The sequence below is a fragment of the Ranitomeya imitator genome, chromosome 10 (genome assembly GCF_032444005.1).
Source record: "Ranitomeya imitator isolate aRanImi1 chromosome 10, aRanImi1.pri, whole genome shotgun sequence".
NCBI classification, from domain to species: domain Eukaryota; kingdom Metazoa; phylum Chordata; class Amphibia; order Anura; family Dendrobatidae; genus Ranitomeya; species Ranitomeya imitator.
The window spans coordinates 3776945-3797071 of NC_091291.1; the positions used below are offsets into that span (position 1 = coordinate 3776945).

Consider the following 20127-nt stretch of genomic DNA (forward strand, 5'->3'; position numbering starts at 1 on the left):
AGACGTGTCGAGGTTTGCAGCTCGCGGGCGCCCCCTGTAATCGCTGAGGTTTGCAGCTCGTGGGCGCCCCCTGCAGACGTGTCGAGGTTTGCAGCTCGGGGGCGCCCCCCTGTAATCGTGATAAGGTTTGCAGCTCGCGGGCGCCCCCTGTAATCGCGATGAGGTTTGCAGCTCGCAGGCGTCCCCTGTAATTGCGATGAGGTTTGCAGCTCGCGGGCGTCCCCTGCAGACGTGTCGAGGTTTGCAGCTCGCGGGCGCCCACTGTAATCGCGATGAGGTTTGCAGCTCGCGGGCGCCCCCTGTAGACGCGGCGAGGTTTGCAGCTCGCGGGCGCCCCCTGTAATCGCGGCGAGGTTTGCAGCTCGCGGGCGCCCCCCTGTAATCGCAATAAGGTTTGTACCTCGCGGGCGCCCCCTGCAGATGTGTCGAGGTTTGCATCTCGCGGGCGCCCCCTGTAGTCGCGGCGAGGTTTGCAGCTCGCGAGCGCCCCCTGTAGATGCGGCGAGGTTTGCAGCTCGCGGGCGCCCCCCTGTAATCGCGATAAGGTTTGTACCTCGCGGGCGCCCCCTGCAGACGTGTCGAGGTTTGCAGCTCGCGGGCGCCCCCTGTAGTCGCGGCGAGGTTTGCAGCTCGCGGGCACACCCTGTAGTCGCGGCGAGGTTTGCAGCTCGCGGGCGCCCCCTGTAGTCGCGGCGAGGTTTGCAGCTTGCGGGCGCCCCCTGTAGATGCAGTGACGGATATTTCTTATTTCAGATGAGGACGGCCATCGAGAATCTGGCAAACCCAAAATGAAGCCGCTGGAGGTCCGGGATCGACACCTCAGAACCCTGGAGCCTCCAAAGCGCAGAACCCGAATGTGATGAGTGGAGAAAAGACCAAGCTCCTCGTTAGCGCACAAGAACCACAACTCCCATCAGGCTCTTCTGTAACTTTCCAGAAACTTTGTGTTTCAGTTCTTCATCAGTGAATCTGGATCTTGTTCAGTCTGAGATCCTGTCCGGGGCCCAGCTGAACGATTAGATCCCGGAGTGCCGGTACAAGGGGTCCGATTGTAACCCGGCCGGAAGAATGTTTCCTTCCACTGACACTAAGCGCCGGAACTGCAGAACCTTGTATTCTAGAAAGACTGACATTCATCTGCAGAAGACAGAGCATTATAATGCTCCGCCCCTGAGGATGTGATGTTGTAATGCTCCGCCCCTGAGGATGTTATAATGCTCCGCCCCTGAGGATGTGATGTTATAATGCTCCGCCCCTGAGGATGTTATAATGCTCCAGCCCAGACTCTTAAGATGCAGATCCCAGTCTGCGGCTGTGGGATCTGGTCCTCACCTCAGACACCGTTCTCAGTGGATCCACTTAGGGAAGATGTGGGATCTCATTTGCTATCTCCCTGTAATTAGAAGAGTTCACTATCTCAGCCTGCAGTGTAAAGCATGGACGCATTCCTGATGGTTGGCATTGGAGGTCAGCTTTTTAATTCTCATTGCCATGGAGCGACGTCCAGTCCTCGGTGTTGGCCAATCTTCACCTCTGCATGTAACATCTGTGGCCGGACGTCCTGGAGGCCTCGGGCTCATGATGTCATAACGAAGAAGTGAGGACCGGACGCCGGACCAGGGCTGTGAGAGGCGCATTGCTCATCCCTAGCCGCCATGTTCACATATCCATGTACATTCTTATCCTTTACTCATCCAGTCGCTCTACAAATTATACATAAGTAACACAAGATACAGATGAGAGGGGAAATCTAATAATAGCAAAAACAACCCTCCCTCCTTTACACTGCAGCCTGCATCCAGAAACACGTTCCACACAAGTGACGGTTACTATGACCCGCACCCGATCGTCCTCCGAGGACGCCTCCTCGCCCGCACCCGATCGTCCTCCGAGGACGCCTCCTCGCCCGCACCCGATCGTCCTCCGAGGACGCCTCCTCGCCCGCACCCGATCGTCCTCCGAGGACGCCTCCTCGCCCGCACCCGATCGTCCTCCGAGGACGCCTCCTCGCCGGCACCCGATCGTCCTCCGAGGACGCCTCCTCGCCCGCACCCGATCGTCCTCCGAGGACGCCTCCTCGCCCGCACCCGATCACTCTCCGAGGACACCTCCTCACCCGATCGTCCTCCGAGGACGCCTCCTCGCCCGCACCCGATCGTCCTCCGAGGACGCCTCCTCGCCCGCACCCGATCGTCCTCCGAGGACGCCTCCTCGCCCGCACCCGATCGTCCTCCGAGGACGCCTCCTCGCCCGCACCCGATCGTCCTCCGAGGACGCCTCCTCGCCCGCACTCGATCGTCCTCCGAGGACGCCTCCTCGCCCGCACCCGATCACTCTCAGCGGACGCCTCCTCGCCCGCACCCGATCACTCTCAGAGGACGCCTCCTCGCCCGCACCCGATCGTCCTCCGAGGACGCTTCCTCACCCGCACCCGATCGTCCTCCGAGGACGCCTCCTCGCCCGCACCCGATCGTCCTCCGAGGACGCCTCCTCGCCCGCACCCGATCGTCCTCCGAGGACGCCTCCTCGCCCGCACCCGATCACTCTGAGGATGCCCCCTCACCCGCACCCGATCAATCTCAGAGGACGCCCCCTCACCCGCACCCGATCACTCTCAGAGGACGCCTCCTCACCCGCACCCGATCACTCTGAGGACGCCCCCTCACCCGCACCCGATCAATCTCAGAGGACGCCTCCTCACCCGCACCCGATCACTCTCAGCGGACGCCTCCTCACCCGCACCCGATCACTCTCAGAGGACGCCTCCTCACCCGCACCCGATCACTCTCAGCGGACGCCTCCTCACCCACACCCGATCACTCTCAGAGGACGCCTCCTCACCCGCACCCGATCGTTCTCAGGACACCTCACCCACACCCGATCACTCTGAGGACGCCTCCTCACCCGCACCCGATCACTCTCAGAGGACGCCTCCTCACCCGCACCCGATCGTTCTCAGGACACCTCCTCACCCGCACCCGATCACTCTGAGGACGCCTCCTCACCCACACCCGATCATCCTTCGAGGACGCCTCCTCATCTGCACCTGATCATTCTCAGTGTCCTGCAATTTCAATAGTAGTGATAAGTGTCAGATTTCGCTCAGATTGCTGCACGTACGACGGATAAAGGTTTTGTATTATTACTTGTCGTGTGATTATTGAGGACGATTGTGTGATATTACCACTTCTCACAAAGTAAAAATTCTCTGTGTCAAAGATCATATACAGCAGTAGAAATCGCACATCATTGCAGTACCCGATAGAGCCACCAGATGTCACTAGTCTAGTAGTCCCATCTCTGCAGTACCGGTTACAGACACCAGATGTCACTAGTTCCCTCACAGATAATGTTGCTCAGGTCTCCGCTTGCTGTCAGGGAATTGGGACTGGTTTTTACTCTGGATGAAATTGTTGAGTATCTTCGTTTTCTACCACATATTGTACTGATCTGCCCTGGACTAGTCGGCAGCTGACCGATAATATCCACATTCCTCAGTGTAAATCTCAGCTCTCCTGGTAACTGCTACCTGCACTGATACACTGCAGCAAACTCTCAGGACAGGATACAGATTCCTCTTTAGTTTACAAAGAGTTTTTCAGACTGATACATAGTGACAAAGCCTCAGCTGTGAGGTCAGAGCGCTGTGGCTTCTCGTGCACGGGATCCTGTGATCATCGTGTTTCTTAGTGGATCAGATGTAACAGAAGAGGCCGATACAGTCACGACGCGGAGCCACATGACGCGGAGCCACACGACACGCTCCTGTGAGGCCGGACCCTCCTAGTGACGACATATTGCTGACAGGAGGGCTCTGTCCATCACAGTGTCTCCCCAGGACGCTCAGTGACCGCTGCAGGCAGTCAGTTGTAGAAGACCTCGTCCTCGGATAACGAGCTGCTGTCCACGTAGCGCAGGGAGCTGTTCACACGCGGTTTGCAGGCTGCGCTTTCGCCCTCCGGTGCCGCCGCTGCCTTGGAGATGTCAGAGCTGCTGCTCCTCCCGCCGCCCAGTAACAGAACGGGGAACACGGACTGGTGGGATCGCGGCTCCCTCACGTCCCATCGCTCCATCGGCGGCACAGCGGAGGAGCAGGAGAGTCCGGGGAGGCTCCCACCCAGATCAGAGCCGCAGCCCCCCGCAGTGAAGCTCAGCAGCCGACGCTGCAGGTAGAGACCCTCCAGATCTGAAAGAAAACAGAGGACAAGAGACTGCCAGGGGCAACCACCAGGGGGCGACCACCAGGGGGAGACCACCAGGGGGCGACCACCAGGGGGCGACCACCAGGGGGCGACCACCAGGGGGCGACCACCAGGGGGAGACCACCAGGGGGAGACCACCAGGGGGAGACCACCAGGGGGCGACCACCAGGGGGAGACCACCAGGGGGAGACCACCAGGGGGCGACCACCAGGGGCCGACCACCAGGGGGAGACCACCAGGGGGAGACCACCAGGGGGCGACCACCAGGGGGAGACCACCAGGGGCCGACCACCAGGGGGAGACCACCAGGGGGAGACCACCAGGGGGCGACCACCAGGGGGCGACCACCAGGGGGAGACCACCAGGGGGCGACCACCAGGGGGCGACCACCAGGGGGCGACCACCAGGGGGCGACCACCAGGGGGAGACCACCAGGGGGAGACCACCAGGGGGCGACCACCAGGGGGCGACCACCAGGGGGAGACCACCAGGGGGAGACCACCAGGGGGAGACCACCAGGGGGAGACCACCAGGGGGAGACCACCAGGGGGCGACCACCAGGGGGCGACCACCAGGGGGAGACCACCAGGGGGCGACCACCAGGGGGAGACCACCAGGGGGAGACCACCAGGGGGCGACCACCAGGGGGCGACCACCAGGGGGAGACCACCAGGGGGAGACCACCAGGGGGAGACCACCAGGGGGAGACCACCAGGGGGAAACCACCAGGGGGAAACCACCAGGGGGAAACCACCAGGGGGAGACCACCAGGGGGAGACCACCAGGGGGAGACCACCAGGGGGAGACCACCAGGGGGCGACCACCAGGGGGAGACCACCAGGGGGAGACCACCAGGGGGAGACCACCAGGGGGAAACCACCAGGGGGAAACCACCAGGGGGAAACCACCAGGGGGAGACCACCTATCCACAACTCCTATCATCTCCGCCTGATAGATGGATAGTGAGCTGCCGTTACATCATGCGTTATCCTCCAGTCACCTCCAGAGCTGCAGTCACTTCTGCTGTTACATCATGTCTCATCCTCCAGTCACCTCCAGAGCTGCAGTCACTATTTGGCTGTTACATCGTGTCTTATCCTCCAGTCACCTCCAGAGCTGCACTCACTATTCTGCTGTGACATTATAGCTTATCCTCCAATCACCTCCAGAGCTGCAGTCACTATTCTGCTGTTACATTATGGCTTATCCTCCAATCACCTCCAGAGCTGCAGTCACTATTCTGCTGTGACATTATAGCTTATCCTCCAATTAACTCCAGAGCTGCAGTCACTATTCTGCTGTGACATCGTGTCTTATCCTCCAGTCACCTCTAGAGCTGCAGTCACTATTCTGCTGTGACATCGTGTCTTATCCTCCAGTCACCTCCAGAGCTGCAGTCACTATTCTGCTGTGAAATTATGGCTTATCCTCCAGTCACCTCCAGAGCTGCACTCACTATTCTGCTGTGACATTATGGCTTATCCTCCAGTCACCTCCAGAGCTGCACTCACTATTCTGCTGTGACATTATAGCTTATCCTCCAATCACCTCCAGAGCTGCAGTCACTATTCTGCTGTTACATTATGGCTTATCCTCCAATCACCTCCAGAGCTGCAGTCACTATTCTGCTGTGACATTATAGCTTATCCTCTAATTAACTCCAGAGCTGCAGTCACTATTCTGCTGTGACATCGTGTCTTATCCTCCAGTCACCTCTAGAGCTGCAGTCACTATTCTGCTGTGACATTATGGCTTATCCTCCAGTCACCTCCAGAGCTGCACTCACTATTCTGCTGTGACATTATGGCTTATCCTCCAGTCACCTCCAGAGCTGCACTCACTATTCTGCTGTGACATTATGGCTTATCCTCCAGTCACCTCCAGAGCTGCAGTCACTATTCTGCTGTGACATTATGGCATTCACTATAGTTAGACGAGTCCCCAGATTTCAGTTAGTATCTTGTCCACTGCTCCAGTTACTCCCAGAGCTGCTGTAGGCAGGGGCGATCAGAGCATGCTTGGAGTTGTGGTTCTTATGCGGAGTATACTGTCACCTGACATGTCCCCTGGTGGGTGCAGTGACCGGTCCCCCGGGGTCCGCTGCTGGTCCTGGAGACCCCGATGCTGTGGGGGATGTGACCCACTCAGCCGTCACCAGAGGGTCCGGGCCCCGGGAAATCAGCGCTGCAGATGGGACCCCGCCATTAACCCTGGCACTGCTGCGCTTGTTACAATGTATCAGTGGAGCCGGTCAGAGTCATGGCCGGACACACTGTCACGACCCCTCCAGCTGTGTGAGCGGGACCCTGGGACATGGCGTGGGACGGGACTGACCTTGCTGCTGACGAACCTCTTGGGAGCCGAGTCCATACTGCATCTCCTCATCGTCCAGGGAGGACCAGGCGCTGAGCGTGGCTTCAGTGATGGCGAACTGCTCCGCGACCCCTGAGGGAGAGACACAGGTAAGCCTGGCCCGGACCACCGCTCACTGCAATGAGGGGCCCAGAAGACCCCAGGGTGAGGATGATGGGGGTGGTCGTCACCCTTGTGGCCCCCAACTTCACCTGCAGCAAATCGTGCTTCCTTCAGCTCATCAGTCAGGTCTGAGTAATGCTCCTCGTCGGCTGTGGAGGGGTCCCAGCCGGATTGGGGGGCGCTCCAGCCTTTCCACTCGATCAGGTGGGCGACGCGTCCGCGGGCCATAGCGGTGGGCTTGGTGATGTGATCTTTTATGGTTTGTACCAGACCTAGAGGCGGAAATCACAGGTCACAGGGGGCTCCGGGAGTCATACGACTGCTGGGGACCCCAATAATATAACCATTGAGGGTCTCCTGGTCACATGACTCTGGGAGACCTCCACCTTACCGGACTGGTCCCACAGAATGAGAAGCGTCGGATCCACGCAGTGTCCACAGTAATCACTGAACTGCAGCAGCAAAATACAGGGCCCGGACAAAAAGAAAAATAGGTAAGAAGCCCCCGATGCCTCTCTAAAGAGCTAGACGCCAATATATGCAACGTCAGACAAAATTATACTGCCATAAAGTACCAAAATAATACCGCCATACACCAATGACATCATATAATAACCGTATAATACCGCCATACACCAATGACATCATATAATAACCGTATAATACCGCCATACACCAATGACATCATATAATAACCGTATAATACCGCCATACACCAATGACATCATATAATAACCGTATAATACCGCCATACACCAATGACATCATATAATAACCGTATAATACCGCCATACACCAATGACATCATATAATAACCGTACAATACCGCCAGACACCAGTGACATCATATAATAACCGTATAATACCACCATACACCAATATCATATAATAACCGTATAATACCGCCATACACCAATGACATCATATAATAACCGTATAATACCGCCATACACCAATTACATCCTATAATAACCGTATAATACCGCCATACACCAATGACATCATATAATAACCGTATAATACCACCATACACCAATGACATCATATAATAACCGTATAATACCGCCATACACCTATCACATCATATAATAACCATATAATACTGCCATACACCAATGACATCATATAGGGACAGCACGGTGGCTCAGTGGTTAGCACAGCAGCCTTGCAGCGCTGGGGTCCTGGGTTCTAATCCCACTCAGGACAACATCTGCATAGAGTTTGTATGTTCTCTCCGTGTTTGCGTGGGTTTCCTCCGGGTTCTCCGGTTTCCTCCCACATTCCAAAAAGACATACTGATAGGGAATTTAGATTGTGAGCCCCATCGGGGACAGTGATGATAATGTGTGCAAACTGTAAAGCGCTGCGGAATATGTTAGCGCTATATAAAAATAAAGATTATTATAATAACCGTATAATACCGCCATATGACATCATATAATAACCGTACAATACCGCCATACACCAATGACACCTATCACATCATATAATAACTGTATAACACCACCATACACCTATCGTATCATATAATAACCATATAATACCACCATACACCTATCACATCATATAATAACCGTATAATACCACCATACACCTATCACATCATACAATAACCGTATAATACCGCCATACACCTATCACATCATATAATACCCGTATAATACCACCATACACCTATCGCATCATATAATAACCGTATAATACCGCCATACACCAATGACATCATATAATAACCGTACAATACCGCCATACACCAATGACATCATATAATAACCGTACAATACCGCCATACACCAATGACATCATATGATAACCATATAATACCGCCATACACCAATGACATCATATGATAACCGTATAATACCGCCATACACCTATCACATCATATAATAACCGTATAATACCACCATACACCTATCACATCATATAATAACCGTATAATACCACCATACACCTATCACATCATATAATACCCGTATAATACCACCATACACCTATCACATCATATAATAACCGTATAATACCACCATACACCTATCGTATCATATAATAACCGTATAATACCGCCATACACCTATCGCATCATATAATAACCGTATAATACCGCCATACACCAATGACATCATATAATAACCGTATAATACCGCCATACACCTATCACATTATATAATAACCGTATAATACCGCCATACACCTATCACATCATATAATAACCGTATAATACCACCATACACCTATCGTATCATATAATAACCGTATAATACCACCATACACCTATCGCATCATATAATAACCGTACAATACCACCATACACCTATCACATCATATAATAACCGTATAATACCGCCATACACCTATCACATTATATAATAACCGTATAATACCACCATACACCTATCGTATCATATAATAACCGTATAATACCGCCATACACCTATCGCATCATATAATAACCGTATAATACCGCCATACACCAATGACATCATATAATAACCGTATAATACCGCCATACACCTATCACATTATATAATAACCGTATAATACCACCATACACCTATCGTATCATATAATAACCGTATAATACCACCATACACCTATCGCATCATATAATAACCGTATAATACCGCCATACACCTATCACATCATATAATAACCGTATAATACCGCCATACACCTATCACATTATATAATAACCGTATAATACCACCATACACCTATCGTATCATATAATAACCGTATAATACCACCATACACCTATCACATCATATAATAACCGTATAATACCACCATACACCTATCGTATCATATAATAACCGTATAATACCGCCATACACCTATCACATCATATAATAACCGTATAATACCACCATACACCTATCGTATCATATAATAACCGTATAATACCACCATACACCTATCGTATCATATAATAACCGTATAATACCACCATACACCTATCGTATCATATAATAACCGTATAATACCACCATACACCTATCGCATCATATAATAACCGTACAATACCACCATACACCTATCACATTATATAATAACCGTACAATACCACCATACACCTATCACATCATATAATAACCGTATAATACCACCATACACCTATCACATTATATAATAACCGTATAATACCACCATACACCTATCACATTATATAATAACCGTATAATACCACCATACACCTATCACATCATATAATAACCGTATAATACCACCATACACCTATCACATCATATAATAACCGTATAATACCGCCATACACCTATCACATTATATAATAACCGTACAATACCACCATACACCTATCGCATCATATAATAACCGTATAATACCACCATACACCTATCACATCATATAATAACCGTACAATACCGCCATACACCTATCACATCATATAATAACCGTATAATACCGCCATACACCTATCGCATCATATAATAACCGTATAATACCGCCATACACCTATCACATTATATAATAACCGTACAATACCACCATACACCTATCGCATCATATAATAACCGTACAATACCGCCATACACCTATCACATCATAACCGTATAATACCGCCATACACCTATCACATTATATAATAACCGTATAATACCACCATACACCTATCGCATCATATAATAACCGTACAATACCACCATACACCTATCACATCATACAATAAATGTATAATAAACCCATAAACTGATCACAGCATATAACAACATATAATACGGCAGATGGTCTCTATAATAATACCGAAATGACAAAAAAAGACTCGCACATCCAAACTAGTGTGAATAGGTGCATACCAGGAGCAGCTACCTCAATACATAAATATACAAAAAAGGTTACACTCTATCGTGCAAAAGCATGTCTAATCTGAAATATATGAAATATGAATAGCAAAATGGCTTTTGAACATTAGGAAAATATTTAAGAGACGCTTTGCACAGAATTTGATATAATCAAATAGTGTGAGCCCATCAACCAGTCGTCAAGGTGGTCTCAGAACTGATGGGTCCCTGATCTCCCTGTCCAAATGTGAACACTTACCAAAGGCCAATGTCTGTAACCTTTTTTGTATATTCATGTATGGAGGTAGCGGCTCCTCGTATGCACCTATTCACACTAGTTTGGATGTGCCAGTCTTTTTTTGTCATTTCTATGTTAGCTGACTGACTGAGCACTCCTCCCACCACCATGTGGTTTTTAATGGCATCTCATCACACTTGGTCCCAGCCAACCCATATGTAGGCTTTGCTGAACAGAGGTGTCCACAGTCACCCAGGCATACAGACATTGGCCTTCGGTAAGTGTTCACATTTGGACAGGGGGGTCAGGGACCCATCAGTTTTATGAGACCACCTTGACGATGGTTGATGGGCTCACACTATTTGATTATATCAAATTCTGTGCAAAGCGTCTCTATAATAATACCACCATACAGCGATCACATCATATAATAACATATAATACGGCAGATGTCTCTATAATAATACCACCATACAGCGATCACATCATATAATAACATATAATACGGCAGATGTCTCTATAATAATACCACCATACAGCGATCACATCATATAATAACATATAATACGGCAGATGTCTCTATAATAATACCACCATACAGCGATCACATCATATAATAACATATAATACGGCAGATGTCTGTATAATAATACCACCATACAGCGATCACATCATATAATAACATATAATACGGCAGATGTCTCTATAATAATACCACCATACAGCGATCACATCATATAATAACATATAATACGGCAGATGTCTCTATAATAATACCACCATACAGCGATCACATCATATAATAACATATAATACGGCAGATGTCTGTATAATAATACCGCCATACACTGATCACAGCATATAATAACATATAATACGGCAGATGTCTGTATAATAATACTGCCATACACCGATCACAGCATATAATAACATATAATACGGCAGATGTCTCTATAATAATACCGCCATACACCAGGGAACGATCTTGGATGCTTTGATCTTCCTCCGCTCTCACCCCGGGGGCCACCTCTGGACAAAGCCCTTTGTATCCCTTGCACACTCCTTGAGAAAGCCACCAGGCGAAACGCGCGTCGGAGCCACGCACTATTGGTATATACTTTCATCACTCCTTTTATACGTGTAATGCGTGTCTGTAATATTGATCTGCACTTTGTGTGCGATGCTGCTGCTGTAATAGGAGGGTGGAATTCTGTCATTGTGCTGCGCTTCTGCATATGTTGTCGCTTGTTTCTATATTTTCTATACATTCTATATTTTACAGTCTTCGTCATCTTTATTCGCACAATCTGTTGTGAGTGAACATATCGCTATTAGGAGCCGGGCGGTCCACGGTCCCCCCCACGGCCCGGCGCAGACACTCACCGATCAGGGAGGAGGTCGCCAGCTCTGTGATCTCGTAGCTCGCGGAAGTCGCCTCGGAGTCGCACATGAAGCCATCGGACGCCTTGTAACACGTCTGTAGAGGAAGAGAGCTGTCAGGTGACCGCGGGGGCAGGGTCACCGGCCCCATCCCTCTCCTCACCGGCCCCATCCCTCTCCTCACCGGCCCCATCCCTCTCCTCACCGGCCCCATCCCTCTCCTCACCGGCCCCATCCCTCTCCTCACCGGCCCCATCCCTCTCCTCACCTGCCCCATCCCTCTCCTCACCTGCCCCATCCCTCTCCTCACCGGCCCCATCCCTCTCCTCACCGGCCCCATCCCTCTCCTCACCGGCCCCATCCGTCTCCTCACCGGCCCCATCCCTCTCCTCACCGGCCCCATCCCTCTCCTCACTTGCCCCATCCCTCTCCTCACCGGCCCCATCCCTCTCCTCACCTGCCCCATCCCTCTCCTCACCGGCCCCATCCCTCTCCTCACTTGCCCCATCCCTCTCCTCACCTGCCCCAGCACGTCCTCCTCATCCTCCTCTGCGCTGTCGGTGGGTGCGGCGCCCTCTGGTGGTATTTCCGGAGAGAACACTGTGGGGCAGCTCAGTTTTGTGTTTTTGGTGGAGAAGTGAAATTCTTTGTGTCCAGTGAAGAAAAACTCTGCAAAAGAAGGAAAACACTGAAACCAGGACAGAGACCCCCAAACTCCAAGAGTAAGAAGTGCGGCCCCCAAAACCCTCTGCTCCCTGTACTCCAGAACTGGCAGAAAACAACGGAGACTGAACTGAGCGGCGTAACGTTATCTGTCCAGGAAGAGCAGAGACCGCAGCATTATATCAGTATTATAGACCGCGGTATTATATCAGTATTATAGACCGCGGTATTATATCAGTATTATAGACCGCGGTATTATATCAGTATTATAGACCGCGGTATTATATCAGTATTATAGACCGCGGTATTATATCAGTATTATAGACCGCGGTATTATATCAGTATTATAGACCGCGGTATTATATCAGTATTATAGACCGCGGTATTATATCTGTATTATAGACCGCGGTATTATATCAGTATTATAGACCGCTGTATTATATCAGTATTATAGACCGCGGTATTATATCGAGAGAGGACCCTGCCCGCGAGGGCTCACAATCTACAAGGGATGGGTGAGGATACAGGAGGAGAGAGGACCCTGCCCGCGAGGGCTCACAATCTACAAGGGATGGGTGAGAATACAGGAGGAGAGAGGACCCTGCCCGCGAGGGCTCACAATCTACAAGTGATGGGTGAGGATACAGGAGGAGAGAGGACCCTGCCCGCGAGGGCTCACAATCTACAAGGGATGGGTGAGGATACAGGAGGAGAGAGGACCATGCCCGCGAGGGCTCACAATCTACAAGGGATGGGTGAGGATACAGGAGGAGAGAGGACCCTGCCCGCGAGGGCTCACAATCTACAAGGGATGGGTGAGGATACAGGAGGAGAGAGGACCCTGCCCGCGAGGGCTCACAATCTACAAGTGATGGGTGAGGATACAGGAGGAGAGAGGACCCTGCCCGCGAGGGCTCACAATCTACAAGTGATGGGTGAGGATACAGGAGGAGAGAGGACCCTGCCCGCGAGGGCTCACAATCTACAGGGGATGGGTGAGAATACAGGAGGAGAGAGGACCCTGCCCGCGAGGGCTCACAATCTACAAGGGATGGGTGAGGATACAGGAGGAGAGAGGACCCTGCCCGCGAGGGCTCACAATCTACAAGTGATGGGTGAGGATACAGGAGGAGAGAGGACCCTGCCCGCGAGGGCTCACAATCTACAAGTGATGGGTGAGGATACAGGAGGAGAGAGGACCCTGCCCGCGAGGGCTCACAATCTACAGGGGATGGGTGAGAATACAGGAGGAGAGAGGACCCTGCCCGCGAGGGCTCACAATCTACAAGTGATGGGTGAGGATACAGGAGGAGAGAGGACCCTGCCCGCGAGGGCTCACAATCTACAAGTGATGGGTGAGGATACAGGAGGAGAGAGGACCCTGCCCGCGAAGGCTCACAATCTACAGGGGATGGGTGAGGATACAGGAGGAGAGAGGACCCTGCCCGCGAGGGCTCACAATCTACAGGGGATGGGTGAGAATACAGGAGGAGAGAGGACCCTGCCCACGAGGGCTCACAATCTACAAGGGATGGGTGAGGATACAGGAGGAGAGAGGACCCTGCCCGCGAGGGCTCACAATCTACAGGGGATGGGTGAGGATACAGGAGGAGAGAGGACCCTGCCCGCGAGGGCTCACAATCTACAAGTGATGGGTGAGGATACAGGAGGAGAGAGGACCCTGCCCGCGAAGGCTCACAATCTACAGGGGATGGGTGAGGATACAGGAGGAGAGAGGACCCTGCCCGCGAGGGCTCACAATCTACAGGGGATGGGTGAGAATACAGGAGGAGAGAGGACCCTGCCCACGAGGGCTCACAATCTACAAGGGATGGGTGAGGATACAGGAGGAGGGAGGACCCTGCCCGCGAAGGCTCACAATCTACAAGGGATGGGTGATGATACAGGAGGAGAGAGGACCCTGCCCGCGAGGGCTCACAATCTACAAGTGATGGGTGAGGATACAGGAGGAGAGAGGACCCTGCCCGCGAAGGCTCACAGTCTGCAGGGGATGGGTGAGGATACAGGAGGAGAGAGGACCCTGCCCGCGAGGGCTCACAATCTACAAGGGATGGGTGAGAATACAGGAGGAGAGAGGACCCTGCCCGCGAGGGCTCACAATCTACAAGGGATGGGTGAGAATACAGGAGGAGAGAGGACCCTGCCCGCGAGGGCTCACAATCTACAAGTGATGGGTGAGGATACAGGAGGAGAGAGGACCCTGCCCGCGAAGGCTCACAGTCTGCAGGGGATGGGTGAGGATACAGGAGGAGAGAGGACCCTGCCCGCGAGGGCTCACAATCTACAAGTGATGGGTGAGGATACAGGAGGAGAGAGGACCCTGCCTGCGAAGGCTCACAGTCTGCAGGGGATGGGTGAGGATACAGGAGGAGAGAGGACCCTGCCCGCGAGGGCTCACAATCTACAAGGGATGGGTGAGGATACAGGAGGAGAGAGGACCCTGCCCGCGAGGGCTCACAATCTACAAGTGATGGGTGAGGATACAGGAGGAGAGAGGACCCTGCCCGCGAAGGCTCACAGTCTGCAGGGGATGGGTGAGGATACAGGAGGAGAGAGGACCCTGCCCGCGAGGGCTCACAATCTACAAGGGATGGGTGAGGATACAGGAGGAGAGAGGACCCTGCCCGCGAAGGCTCACAGTCTGCAGGGGATGGGTGAGGATACAGGAGGAGAGAGGACCCTGCCCGCGAGGGCTCACAATCTACAAGGGATGGGTGAGGATACAGGAGGAGAGAGGACCCTGCCCGCGAAGGCTCACAATCTACAAGGGATGGGTGAGGATACAGTAGGTGAGGGTAGAGCTGGTCATGCAGCGGTTTGGTCGATCGGTGGTTACTGCAGGTTGTAGGCTTGTCTGAAGAGGTGGGTCTTCAGGTTCTTTTTGAAGGTTTCTATGGTAGGCGAGAGTCTGATGTGTTGTGGTAGAGGGTTCCAGAGTAGGGGGGATACGCGAGAGAAATCTTGTATGCGATTGTGGGAAGAGGAGATAAGAGGGGAGTAGAGAAGGAGATCTTGTGAGGATCGGAGGTTGCGTGTAGGTAAGTACCGGGAGACAAGGTCACAGATGTATGGAGGAGACAGGTTGTGGATGGCTTTGTACGTCATGGTTAGGGTTTTGTGATGGAGTCTCTGGGTAATGGGGAGCCAGTGAAGGGATTGACAGAGGGGAGAGGCCGGGGAATAGCGGGGGGACAGGTGGATTAGTCGGGCAGCAGAGTTTAGAATAGATTGGAGGGGTGCGAGAGTGTTAGAGGGGAGGCCACAGAGCAGGAGGTAGCAGTAGTCAAGGCGGGAGATGATGAGGGCATGGACTAGGGGTTTTTGCAGATTCATGGTTGAGGATTGTACGGATCTGTGAAATATTTTTGAGTTGAAGGCGGCAGGAAGAGGAATAGTTATGTGACAGGTGTAGACTGTATTACACGGTGCCCTGTAGTGGAGGATTATATTGTATTATTACACTCTGTAGATTATATGATGCGACAATTCTTTATATTGACTCTGACAGCTGCAGTCTATGAAGCTTCTCCTGTGCACATACAGTACAGAGGTGGCGGGGAGACAGCAGGGAGTTTCCATGGCAACGCAGATACGCACAATACATGAAATATACAAACAACCTCACATGACGAAACCGCGTCACCAGGAGACATCACCCTGCACGCATCATGCACACAGACAGATATAACATCATACAGTGCAGTGTAAGGCTGTGTGCACACGGTGCGGTTTTTTCGCGTTTTTTTCCACAGCTTTTCCCGATAAAAACGCTATAAAACCGCAAAAAAAACCACATACAATAAGCATCCCATCATTTAGAATGAATTCCGCATGTTTTGTGCACATGATGCGTTTTTTTCTACAAAAAAACACATCGCGGTAAAAAACGCAGCGTGTTCATTAATTTTGCGGTTTTGAGTACAGATAATGTAGATGTCACCTGCAGTCCTATGTAACACCACAGATAATGTAGAGGTCACCTGCAGTCCTATGTAACACCACAGATAATGTAGTAGATGTCACCTGCAGTCCTATGTAACACCACAGATAATGTAGTAGATGTCACCTGCAGTCCTATGTAACACCACAGATAACACAGTGATATCTCTCTCAGTACAGATAATGTAGTAGATGTCACCTGCAGTCCTATGTAACACCACAGATAACACAGTGATAACTCTGAGTACAGATAATGTAGTAGATATCACCTGCAGTCCTATGTAACACCACAGATAACACAGTGATAACTCCCTGAGTACAGATAATGTAGATGTCACCTGCAGTCCTATGTAACACCACAGATAACACAGTGATAACTCCCTGAGTACAGATAATGTAGTAGATGTCACCTGCAGTCCTATGTAACACCACAGATAACACAGTGATAACTCCCTGAGTACAGATAATGTAGATGTCACCTGCAGTCCTATGTAACACCACAGATAATGTAGTAGATGTCACCTGCAGTCCTATGTAACACCACAGATAACACAGTGATAACTCTCTGAGTACAGATAATGTAGTAGATGTCACCTGCAGTCCTATGTAACACCACAGATAACACAGTGATAACTCCCTGAGTACAGATAATGTAGATGTCACCTGCAGTCCTATGTAACACCACAGATAACACAGTGATAACTCCCTGAGTACAGATAATGTAGTAGATGTCACCTGCAGTCCTATGTAACACCACAGATAACACAGTGATAACTCCCTGAGTACAGATAATGTAGAGGTCACCTGCAGTCCTATGTAACACCACAGATAACACAGTGATATCTCTCTGAGTGCAGATAATGTAGTAGATGTCACCTGCAGTCCTATGTAACACCACAGATAACACAGTGATATCTCTCTGAGTACAGATAATGTAGATGTCACCTGCAGTCCTATGTAACACCACAGATAACACAGTGATAACTCCCTGAGTACAGATAATGTAGATGTCACCTGCAGTCCTATGTAACACCACAGATAACACAGTGATAACTCCCTGAGTACAGATAATGTAGATGTCACCTGCAGTCCTATGTAACACACTGTATTATCATTGTTTGTCCTCCATACAACAGGTTGTGTCCTCACTTCCCAGCAGCCTCGGTGTGAGGCTCGGGGGTCTCTGCTCGGGGGTCTCTTTCTCCTGACTGAAGGTTACAGTCACTTTGACTTCTCATTCATCGTCTCCATCACTCTGCATTAACCCTTTCCCGCTCACCTACCTTTAGAGATACATGAGCCCATAGTGGTGACCTGTGTGCCATTGACCCGGGGGGGGGGGGGGGGGGGGGGAGGGGGGAGTCAGCTCTGTGGGGTCACTGTTTCCCCCAAATGTCCAAGTCCCAACATGGTGAATGGAGGAGGTCGGAGGGGCTCCGTGGATCCGGGGGTCTCCTTGTCGCAGGGAGTCGAGGACATCTGGCCGCCGCCTTCACCTGGTCCGTGCAGCGCAGATTCCTGGCTGCGGTTGGCAGGGGGTCAGTTCGGAGGGTCTGACAGACATGGCAGCGCCAGGGAGGAAGATTCCGGCACAGATTCTACTGGGAACCGGCGTCACATCGACCAGCTCCGGTGCTCGGCTGCAGATTCCGCCCCTCTCTCCTCTTTGGGAGGGTTTGTCGTGTAACCGGGGAAGGATCCGGCCTCATCTGCGGAGGTGACAGCTGATCCTCCAGAGAGAAAGGCGACGTGTCCTCCAGGGCAGCAGCAACAGGCAGCAGCCATCCAAAGAGGCTGTCACCAGGCGGCGGAGTGCCGGAACCGAGAACACACCTGACCCACCTGACAGCAGCGGCCATTATACTGCAATCAGTGCCACAAACACCATGTAATGTCAGAAACAAGACTGCCCCTATGTACAAGAATATAACTACTACAATACTGCCCCTATGTACAAGAATATAACTACTATAATACTGCCCCTATGTACAAGAATATAACTACTATAATACTGCTCCTATGTACAAGATTATAACTACTACAATACTGCCCCTATGTACAAGAATATAACTACTATAATACTGCCCCTATGTACAAGAATATAACTACTATAATACTGCCCCTATGTACAAGAATATAACTACTATAATACTGCCCCTATGTACAAGAATATAACTACTACAATACTGCTCCTATGTACAAGAATATAACTGCTATAATACTGCTCCTATGTACAAGAATATAACTACTATAATACTGCTCCCTATATACAAGAATATAACTACTATAATACTGCCCCTATGTACAAGAATATAACTACTATAATACTGCCCCTATGTACAAGAATATAACTACTATAATACTGCTCCTATGTACAAGAATATAACTACTATAATACTGCCCCTATGTACAAGAATATAACTACTATAATACTGCCCCTATGTACAAGAATATAACTACTATAATACTGCCCCTATGTACAAGAATATAACTACTACAATACTGCCCCTATGTACAAGAATATAACTACTACAATACTGCCCCTATGTACAAGAATATAACTACTATAATACTGCCCCTATGTACAAGAATATAACTACTATAATACTGCCCCTATGTACAAGAATATAACTACTACAATACTGCTCCTATGTACAAGAATATAACTGCTATAATACTGCTCCTATGTACAAGAATATAACTACTATAATACTGCCCCTATGTACAAGAATATAACTACTACAATACTGCCCCTATGTACAAGAATATAACTACTACAATACTGCCCCTATGTACAAGAATATAACTACTATAATACTGCCCCTATGTACAAGAATATAACTACTATAATACTGCCCCTATGTACAAGAATATAACTACTACAATACTGCTCCTATGTACAAGAATATAACTGCTATAATACTGCTCCTATGTACAAGAATATAACTACTATAATACTGCTCCCTATATACAAGAATATAACTACTATAATACTGCCCCTATGTACAAGAATATAACTACTATAATACTGCCCCTATGTACAAGAATATAACTACTATAATACTGCTCCTATGTACAAGAATATAACTACTATAATACTGCCCCTATGTACAAGAATATAACTACTATAATACTGCCCCTATGTACAAGAATATAACTACTATAATACTGCCCCTATGTACAAGAATATAACTACTATAATACTGCCCCTATGTACAAGAATATAACTACTATAATACTGCTCCTATGTACAGGAATATAACTGCTATAATACTGCCCCTATGTACAAGAATATAACTACTATAATACTGCCCCTATGTACAGGAATATAACTGCTATAATACTGCCCCTATGTACAAGAATATAACTACTATAATACTGCCCCTATGTACAAGAATATATCTACTAT

At 50.0% G+C, this 20127-nt stretch overlaps 2 protein-coding genes across 2 annotated transcripts in view; one reads left to right on the forward strand and one right to left on the reverse strand.

The window, feature by feature from the left end:
- The window catches only part of LOC138651669 (chloride channel protein ClC-Kb-like), a 74089-nt gene extending 70944 nt beyond the window's left edge, over positions 1-3145 (forward strand). Inside the window, exon 21 of the mRNA XM_069742056.1 lies at positions 754-3145. Coding sequence (XP_069598157.1) covers positions 754-792 — 39 coding nt within the window. The 3' untranslated portion in view covers positions 793-3145. The remainder of the gene's footprint in view (positions 1-753) is intronic.
- A 416-nt stretch (positions 3146-3561) lies between these two features.
- FAM131C (family with sequence similarity 131 member C) lies at positions 3562-18580 on the reverse strand. The gene is made up of 6 exons (XM_069742062.1): positions 18002-18580; positions 12616-12764; positions 12099-12192; positions 6767-6949; positions 6537-6647; positions 3562-4186 (listed from the first exon to the last, which is right to left on the reverse strand). Exons 1-6 carry the CDS (start codon positions 18021-18023, stop codon positions 3864-3866), a joined length of 882 nt encoding a protein of 293 aa, XP_069598163.1. The 5' UTR covers positions 18024-18580; the 3' UTR covers positions 3562-3863.
- Between the last annotated feature and the right edge of the window lie 1547 nt (positions 18581-20127).

Excerpts from the sequence above, each read along its gene's own strand:
- FAM131C (XM_069742062.1), bottom strand. The coding sequence starts at position 18,023 with ATGGGCTCATGTATCTCTAAAG. Across the intron at positions 12,765-18,001 it reads GGGCTCATGTATCTCTAAAG|AGTTTTTCTTCACTGGACAC; the intron begins GTAGGTGAGCGG and ends CTTCTTTTGCAG. Across the intron at positions 12,193-12,615 it reads AGGAGGACGTGCTGGGGCAG|ACGTGTTACAAGGCGTCCGA; the intron begins GTGAGGAGAGGG and ends CTTCCTCTACAG.